The sequence below is a fragment of the Oenanthe melanoleuca genome, chromosome 4 (genome assembly GCF_029582105.1).
Source record: "Oenanthe melanoleuca isolate GR-GAL-2019-014 chromosome 4, OMel1.0, whole genome shotgun sequence".
In the NCBI taxonomy this organism is placed as follows: Eukaryota; Metazoa; Chordata; class Aves; order Passeriformes; family Muscicapidae; genus Oenanthe; species Oenanthe melanoleuca.
In genome coordinates, this window is record NC_079337.1 from 43378288 (window position 1) to 43387524 (window position 9237).

The 9237-nt window shown below is 39.2% G+C and overlaps 2 protein-coding genes across 4 annotated transcripts in view; both read right to left on the bottom strand.

Moving 5' to 3' along the window:
* Positions 1–8576, bottom strand: part of CEP135 (centrosomal protein 135) — a 33637-nt gene extending 25061 nt beyond the window's left edge. Inside the window, exons 1-7 of one of the 3 annotated variants that reach the window (XM_056490142.1) lie at positions 8468–8576; positions 4550–5162; positions 3310–3504; positions 2146–2336; positions 1467–1634; positions 655–796; positions 167–251 (exon numbers count right to left, since the gene is read on the bottom strand). In XM_056490142.1, the coding sequence (XP_056346117.1) occupies positions 167–251; positions 655–796; positions 1467–1634; positions 2146–2336; positions 3310–3422 (699 nt within the window). In that variant the 5' untranslated portion in view covers positions 3423–3504; positions 4550–5162; positions 8468–8576. The remainder of the gene's footprint in view (positions 1–166; positions 252–654; positions 797–1466; positions 1635–2145; positions 2337–3309; positions 3505–4549; positions 5163–8467) is intronic. The other 2 variants (XM_056490143.1, XM_056490144.1) reach the window with 2 other exon arrangements.
* SRD5A3 (steroid 5 alpha-reductase 3) overlaps positions 1–9237 on the bottom strand; it is a 390804-nt gene that overhangs the window by 180397 nt on the left and 201170 nt on the right. The gene's annotated exons all lie outside the window — the stretch shown is intronic.

Sequence of the window (9237 nt, forward strand, 5' to 3'; positions counted from 1 at the left end):
GACATAGACAAGTTAGAATAATTATATTTTACAAGCCCTACAATGCATTCCCAACGTTTTTAAGAAACCAAGGCCATTGCCATGGCTATGACACCCAAGTAATAGCAGTAATATTAAAATTAGTAATAAAACAACAATAACACTACTACTGAAGATATAAACATACCTGTTTGCTATAATTTTTTATTTCCCTTTCAGATGTCTCCAGTTTTTCCTGTAGCTCTCTTACTTCTGACTGCAGCTCCTGAATTCTGAAATGCAGCACTATATTTTTTATGTGAATTCGTGGAAGAATTGTATGTACACAATTCAGTACTAGCATTTTACCTTTGTTCCTGAACCCAAATATTTCAGAAAGAAATAGTTTTGCTCACGCAAAATATTAATGCAGAAGCTCTTGTTTGAGATACTGTAAAAGGTTGACTTTGTCTGGCTGCCAGTCCTCCACCCAGATGCTCACTTATTTCCCTTCTTCAACAGGATGGGGGAGAAAAGATGAAAAAGCTCATGGGTCAAGATAAAGACAGGGGAACCATCTACCAACTGCTGTCACCATGACAGACTCAAGCAGGGGAAGATTAATGTAACTTATCAGTCAGCCAGTGAGAATCAAAGACACACCTACACTGCAAAGTTAACCAACCCTTGGCTCACCGATTGTCAGCCACCTGGAGCAGGTCTGCAATGTAAGGGTCCTCTGGCTGAGGCACTGGGTAGGCACTGACACCTGATGGGGGCACAAGCTGGTCAATCTGCATGCGCTGACGCCTGAAGGGAATGCTTTTCTTCCTGCCACCTAAAAGCCCAAACCCACAGACATTACTTGGAGCTAAAGCAAGGGAGTCATCTTCTTCAATATCCTTCATATCCTACTGCTTACCAAGCAGACCATGCTATTATCTTGAATGACAACATAGTTAGGAAAAAGCAAAAACACAGTATTATTTTCAGATAGAACATTTCCTCTTCATCATATGATTAAATAAGAACATACAATATTGGATAATGTAGTATAGAAAAATCCTAGGATTGGAATACTTTTAGACATATTTTGCATTTTGCTATGTTTAGATCTTGGTTCCAAAAACCTGAATTTGTCACTTACACATATATTACCTGTCAAAAATATGCAAGTGTCAAACAATCTGCCTCTTAATTAGGTACAGCAATAAAAGAAATAGCCTGATTAATAGTCGATTAATAGTGCTTTCTAGTCACATTTTAACTTAATAGTCTTCTGTTGAATCTAAGTTTGAATGCAAATTTGTCCCTAACACAAGTGATAACCCAATGAAACTTCATACAGAGAAATGACAGAATTCAGAGCCCAAGCTTTCAAAGGGTTATGTTACTCTACTGCATATTTTACTACAGTAACTTCTCTTAGTAAAGGAAAAGATATTATGTCCTGAAGATCCAGAACAGCTCAGAAAAAAGTTGAAATATCTGTGTTTATTTACACTCACCAGGTGTTTGCACCACTGCTTGCAGATTCTTCTCCTGAAGCTGCTGAATTTTTTCAGTCTTGGCTTTGGTCTCCTTTTCCAGAATTTTAATTTTATGCATATACTGGTTATTCAAAAATTTCAAGTCAGATGTTTCATGTTCAACCCTCCTTAAGGAAGCTTTCAAATCTTTAAGAGAGAGAAAAGCAGTATTATCTCTCTTATTCACTATTATTTTTCCTAGCAGCACCAAAATAAGCATAAAGAAAATCCTATATTCTTTTTCCATAGCATAAAATTATCAAATACACATACATTTGTGCAAACCTCTACAAACACACAAAAATACATATTTATATATGTTTTACAAATAAACACTCATTGTTAAACACGGGCACATTTAACAGCAGTATTTAATTTTCAATTAAAAAGTACCATTTCAAGGTACAAAAGTATATGTTAAGATACCTAACATTCTCATATCTAAGCAAAACAATTATTTGCAGAACTTCCAAAGTTTTTTGACTGCAGAAGAAATGTCTGAGCATGAATCTTAATTCATTAAAGGTACCAAACTCCATGACCACTCACGTTCACTTAAAAGTACAGGTAAAAGAATCTGCAGATCAAGGATTTAGCCACAATCTTATTTTGGCATGGAAGGATTAAAAAAAAAAAAAAATCATCATTTGTATATTACCTTTAAAACGACGATCAGACTGCTCTTTCAGTTTTAATATTTCTAAATGTAGATCATTATTTTCCCTGGTAAGTCTAGCATTCTCTATTTTATAAGGTTCCAAAATAGTATCATAATTGCTGCAATCTTTCTCAGTTTTTCCAGAAGATAACTTTGCTCTGCGCAAGCTCTCAGTTGTATGAACTAAGTCACTAGGATAGAGAAGCATCAGATGTGTTAGCAATGCTATCAGCCTTCACACTACAGATGCAAGTGTTTATTATGACCTGAGAAACAAAACTCTTTCCCCAAGAGGGGGAACAAATGAGTTCAAACAAAGGCAACAAAAATTCATGGCATGTAAGAAAAAACTGAAAGATAGGAACCATCTATTTAAAAAAACAGTAAATAAGAAAGAATAGGACAACGCAAAAGGACCAAAAAAAGAAAACAAAATAGTTACAAAGCATATCAGGAGTTTACATCTGATAAGTATCAAAGTTAGTGATGGAGAGACCTGGTAGACACATGAATGAGACCAAATGTTGAAAACAGATTACTCCATATTTGCCTACCTATGGTTCTGCCATCTGTACTGCATACTAGAGAGAGCAACAGAACCACAATAGCTACATTTGCATGTTTAGTCAAATATAACTGGATTACTATGTTCTTAATAATATCAAAGCCAAAAATTGGCAGATGTAGTAGAAGTAAATCTAAAAATTTTTGGGTTTTTTCTGCTATGTGTCTTGTAAAAAGGGCAGAGATAACAAATTTAAAATTCTCTAAATGAGGTCATAATAAATGGAGATGTGAATATTTTATTTTAACTTGCAGAACAGGCAGTAGGGATTATTTTTTATACAACCAGTTGTAAGCATGTGCCCTCTTAAGTACATATCAATAGTGACTATTCTTGGCTCTCTTTCAAGGTTAGAAAAGTTGAATTTTCCTATGCCATAGATCCTTAGAAGCAATTTTAGTGAATTAAATTCAATCTCAAGATGTTCCCATCATTTAAGCAAACCCATTTGACTTCATCAGACACTGGAACTTAATGTTAGCTCTGAAATAACACTGCTAGAAAATAATCCTCAGATTAAGCCTTTTTCCTTACATGTCAAAAATCAAACAATATCTATTACATGATTACTATTTTTTAATGAATCTCCTTTTGAATACCTGAAAAGCTTTTCCACCAGAGGCAAAGTGTCCACTCCCAGAGACTGCCGATAGCCCAGCTGATCCAGGCGTTTCCTGAGATTAACGAACCTTCGCTCTGCATTGGCACTCATTGTAAACACACCTCCAAAGCTGCTTTGTCACAGTCAAGAAAAACAGGACCCTTGAAAAGGGCTGTTGGCTACAGCATCTGTCCTTTAGAGAAGGAAAAATATAGAAAAAAAAGTAATAGAAAAAACGTTTTTATTCTGTAGGAAATACAGTGCATAAGCATTATAATTTAAGTAAATCAAAAGAGGATCAATGCAACTGAAAAGCTTTAAACATATTTAGATATGCCTTTAAAAATAAATATTTGCCTTGGCAGTTAGCTTCCTCATTATATTCTGTTTTGAATCATTGTATCTCACATAATAGAAATTGACAGATTACTCTGAAAAACACATACTGTTTTCTTTCCTATATAAATCTTACTTCCAAAGTTTACAAGCCGGTACTTAATATAACTTATGCCAACCATTTCTAAAATTGCATAAAATATGTAAAATGTTAAAGACAGATTAACTTTCAACATCTATATTCTGTGATAGAAAATAGGGAAGATAAAAAATACTGGTGTACTGTAGTCATACTTGCATTACAGCTCAAGCATCAGAGAGCTGAGGTTTTTTCAGTTGACTGATTAGTTGCCTTTTTATTACTAAATTGATCTAAAGGGGACTGGATCAGCATTACTGTGTCTGAATCCAAATGATAATTTTGTTTTTTCCAAGTACATTTGAGGTAAGAAGAACTTTTACATCACTATGTCCTTCTGAATTTAGACATAGAATGAGAAGACAAATCAAGTACTAAAGCTTATGTTTCTTAATCTGTGAAAACATCTGCTCAATAGTTAGAAATATTTTTGAAAAGTAGTTATTTCTGAAAGCATCTTCCCTCACTTTTTTTCAGAAGTTTAATTATTAACCTATTGGCTTCAAAGACCTCAGCAGCCAAACTACCAATTCAAGGAGGTGCAGTTTGCATCTCATATAAAAGAAACAGAATATAGAGATCAGCCAAACTATGACCACAATCTTACAGATTTAAAAAAGATATTAAACAAATACATGCAGTTATTTGAAAATAAAATTAATTATTTATAATAAAGTGTGCATGTTTCTCTCATATCTAATGCTGGAAAGTTAAGATTTCATCTCATTTTATTGAAACACTATAAAGACGTCTAGCAACGAACCTGTGGTTGCTGGGTACTGCTCTGTAGAGGAGAATCACCAGTCTTATAAGCACAACATCTGTTCTGGGTACTAACAAAAAAATTTGCTTGAAAAGGTTCAGGTTGTTGGGATATTAACTAAGCAATGGCATGGCCAACAATCCCTTACACACTGTGCTGGGATGGCTGAAGTAGGTGGCGGTGCATTTTCTTTCCACCAGTGTGCTCAGTGGAAGTCAAGGTCCTGGTGTGTAGTAAATGCTCTTCATACTCCTCTGGCAGCCAAAGATTAAAGTAACAAGTTCTTGGTATTTCTGCATTAAAGTTGAAGATTCTGTGTTGAATTCAGGAGAGTGTGATTGTGTTACTGTGTCTCGACTGAGTCTCAGGAATATATTTTATATTACTACAGAAGAAAACTGGTAACTCCTGAGCCCATCTTCTCCTTAAAAAGACTTGTATCAGTTAAAAATATTATATTACCTTAAAATAGTTCATCAGATTTGTTTAAAAGCTTGTGTTTTAGAAAGGGCAAAGATTTTTTTAGTAATCAAATTGAGAAAGTTTTACAGAAGAAATATCACGAACAAAACCATGCCACAGCTTGTGCAGGAACAGAGTTTTTCTGCAGTAACTGCAAAGAAAAATAAATGGACATATGTTAGCACTTCAGTAACTCTGGCTAGGAATATATATAATCTTACTAAATCCCTGCAATGGGCATTTAAGGTATAGTAACCTAAACATAATCCAATATTGGGAAGTACTGACAAATTGCTGGTTAAATCCCTCTCCTTCCTAAAAACTGAAATTTTTAATTTAACTCATTATTACCACCAGAATCAATCCAGAAAGAGTATCCTATATTCCCTAGAGCCACATCTGAGGCACAATAAGCCCAGGAAATTAATAGATGTAGTACAAGTCCAAAAGGCATCCTAGAGAGCTTAACATAGATATTAAAGTATTCAAAGACAATAATTGTCATACACCTTTTATTGGAAAGAAATTATGTGCCAGCAATTCCAGATCTCTGCCATTACAGACTACCATAATTTAAATCTTATATCATAAACTTATTCTGTCACTAATCTTACCATGACATGAAAAAGTCATGGTAAAAACTTCTACATGAGAGAAATTTGTTTTTCTGGGAATATAAAATCAATATATGAAATGGACTGATTCAGTTGAATCCAAGACCTGTCTGACACAACATCCTCTGTCTCTTGACAGTTGCCACAGGAGGAGTATAAAAACCTAAAAAACACGAGTCAAATCTTACTCCTACATACATTTTCTTCATATAAGCCTATAATGCAGAGCCTTGAAGAGCTTAAAGTTGGACTGAAATCATTATAATAATACCTGATAGACCTTTCTCTGAGCAGCTATAGAGATAATTGGCTGTAGCCTTCACTATTCACATTGGTTCCTAACTTACCATTTGCATTTTTGATCACTCCAAAGCATCATTAGATGCATTCACAGTGGCACATCTCACTGAGTGGCTGCTACCACTTAGAGACCACAGCATGTATCACTTTGCCTTTACTAATACTGCTCCTTAACTCTGGCATCATTACTCAGTCCAGTGAAATTCTTCTGACACCCTTGGATTGCACTTAACAAGTCCACATAATGAACAAATTTTGTCTCCTGCTCTTTAACCCATTCTTTCACATTGTTCAGTGTTTGTCATGGCTTAATCCCAGCACCACACAATTGGTTTGCTTACTCCCCCCATTCCCATAGGGATGAAGGCGAGAATCAGAGGAAAAAAGGTAAAACTTGTGGATTGCCATAGGAACAGTTTAATACTTGAAACAAAATCTAATAATAATAATAATAATAATAATAATAATAATAATAATAATAATAATAATAATAGGAATAAAAAAAAGAGTGAGAGAGATTGATAAAACCCCTGAGATGCACAGTGCAATTGCTCACCACCTGATGACTGCTGCCCAGCCTGTCCCTGAACCACAGTCAGCCCTGCTCTGGGTAACTCCCCCAGTTTATATATTGGGCACGAAGTTCTAGGGTGTGGAACACCCCTTTGGCCACCTCAGATCATCTCCCCTGGCCATGTTCCCTCCTGGCTTTCCATGCAGCTCCTCACTGGCACTGAGAAGTCCTCTGCTGAGAGCAAGCACTACTTAGCAACCACCAAAACACCAGAGTGTTATCAACATTATTGTCATGCTGAATCCAAAACACAACATTGCACCAGCTACTAGGAAGGAAACAAACTTTATTCCAGCTGAAACCAGGGCATTTGGTGTTTGTTTGCTCTAATGCACAGATTAGGTGCACTCACAGTGACACATCTTTCTGAGCACTTACTGCCATTTTAGACCACAGCATGTATCACTTTGCCTTTATTAACATCATTCTTTAATTAGTGTTAATACTTTATTATTCAGCCCATTGAAACTATTCTGCAATCCTTGAGATTGCACTTAACATGTCTATAAAATGAGCAAGTGTTGTCCCGTGCTGTTCAACCTATTGTTTCAGGCCACTAAACAGCAGACAATCTTTAACATAGTACTTTCTACTCTCTCTTTTAACCACTAGCTTCTTTTTTCCATTTCTGACAGAGACCTGCTTTCTTAAAAGCATTTGGTAAAGAACCTTCTCAAAAAGCTTTTTAGAAAACCAAGTTTTCTCCATTATTTGCACCCAGTCAATTCAATTCAGAATATGCTTTTCTTTAAAGAAGCTTAATAACCTTGTGAATCACAACTGAGTCCTGATGAAAGGCATGTCACACCTACTAGATATCTGTAAGTCTGCAAATTACTACCCATGGTACTACACATGAGATAAGCTACATTAGCTGCATAAATAGTTCACATCATTTATCATCTAAATATTTATTGTAATTTAGTGTTGTGAGAAGAAAATCATATTTCCATTTTCGATGAAATATAGAAAAGAGAGAATCGAACAGTACTTTAAATCTGCCATTTACTAAACAGGATTAATTAATATGTCTAAATTATTGCATCTCTCAGTTGCTTGCTGAAGAGTATTCAGAGCCAACAGCCTCATTTGTTGCTCCCCCTTTGCTAATGAAGACCGCTGAAGGTGACAACATTCACATGCTTCATTTTATGACAAGCCAGGATGGCTGTGAGCAGTCTTTTGAAGGTACAAATGATTATGTAATACATAAATGCAGCACCTAAGAACTGTTCCCTACTGTTTTAAGTCATCGATGTCTAAAACTGAACCTTGATCTGAAAGATGGGCAATAGTGGAACCTTATATCCAGCTGCTCTAGGCTTTAAGTAGACAATCAACTGGCATAAAATTATGTGAAAGAAGTGATGTTTATAGGTATTAGATTAACAGATTGAACTCCTCCTTTTATTCGGAGAACAACGGAACAAAATTGATGGTGACTACAGGTTAAGAACTGCTGCAGATGCAATAGCTGTGTTATCAATAAGAAAATTTAATAGTAAAAAAGCAGAGTAAAGGTGGATCTTGGCCACGGAAAAAACAATGCAGTCACTTAGCAATGTGGATGACAAAACAACACTGCTAACAGTTGAACACAGAAATTACAATGGACAAAACCAGATTTCTTCGCTAAAGTGTCATGGAATGCCAGAATGGTTAGGGCTGGAAGGCAGCTCTGGAGATCATCCACCAAGGCAGGGCCACCTGGAGCAGGTGACAGGAAGGCGTGCAGGTGGGTTTGGAATGTCTCCAGAGAGCAGGACCCCGCCACCTCCCTGGGCAGCCTGTCACCATATGCTCTGAGTTCCCACTGCAGCACACGAAAACTCTTTCGATTACGAGCTTGCTCATCACCCGTCTGCCTAAACTGGAAGCTTTGCAGACCTTCCAGCAACCCCGATCTACACCTACAGAGGGGCGGCTGTCCCCTTCCGAACAGCTGCAGCCACTTTCCCCCACACTTACCACTAAAAGCAGGGGCCGGCGGGCGGGCGGCTGCGGAGCGGTCCCAGCGTTTGAAACCCTTTGAAAATGGCGCGCGGAGCAGCGGCCGCTTCCGGCCCGTCACCGCGGCAACGGGGGGACGCGCCTGCCCCGCCCAGCGCCCGCCGGGGCCCGGCCTGCCCCGACCGCCCCTTCCCGGCCCGCCCCTTCCCGGCCCGCCCCTTCCCTTCCCTTCCCGGCCCGGCCCGGCCTGCCCCGACCGCCCCTTCCCTTCCCTGCCCGCCCCTTCCCGGCCCGCCCCGACCGCCCCTTCCCTTCCCTGCCCGCCCCTTCCCGGCCCGCCCCGACCGCCCCTTCCCTTCCCTTCCCGGCCCGGCCCGGCCTGCCCCGACCGCCCCTTCCCTTCCCTGACCGCCCCTTCCCGGCCTGGCCCGACCGCCCTTTCCCTTCTCTTCCCTGCCCGCCCCTTCCCGGCCCGGCAGGCCTCGCGCGGCGGGCAGAACTCTTCCTGCTGCCAGGGCCCCGGTAGAGCCGGGACGAGCGGCCCGTGCCGAGAGCTCGGCCCGAGAGCCTGCGAGGAATACGGAGAGGGACGTTTTCCACGGGCGTGTGGTGACAGGAGAAGGGGCGAAGGATTAGGAGTGAGAGAGAAGCAGGTTTAGACTGGATAGGAGGAAGCTCTTCACTGAACAAGTTGCCCAGAGAAGTTGTGGATGCCCCACTCCTGAAAGTGTTCGAGGCCAAGCTAAATGGGGTTTTGAGCATCCTGCTGTACTGGGAGGTGTACCTGC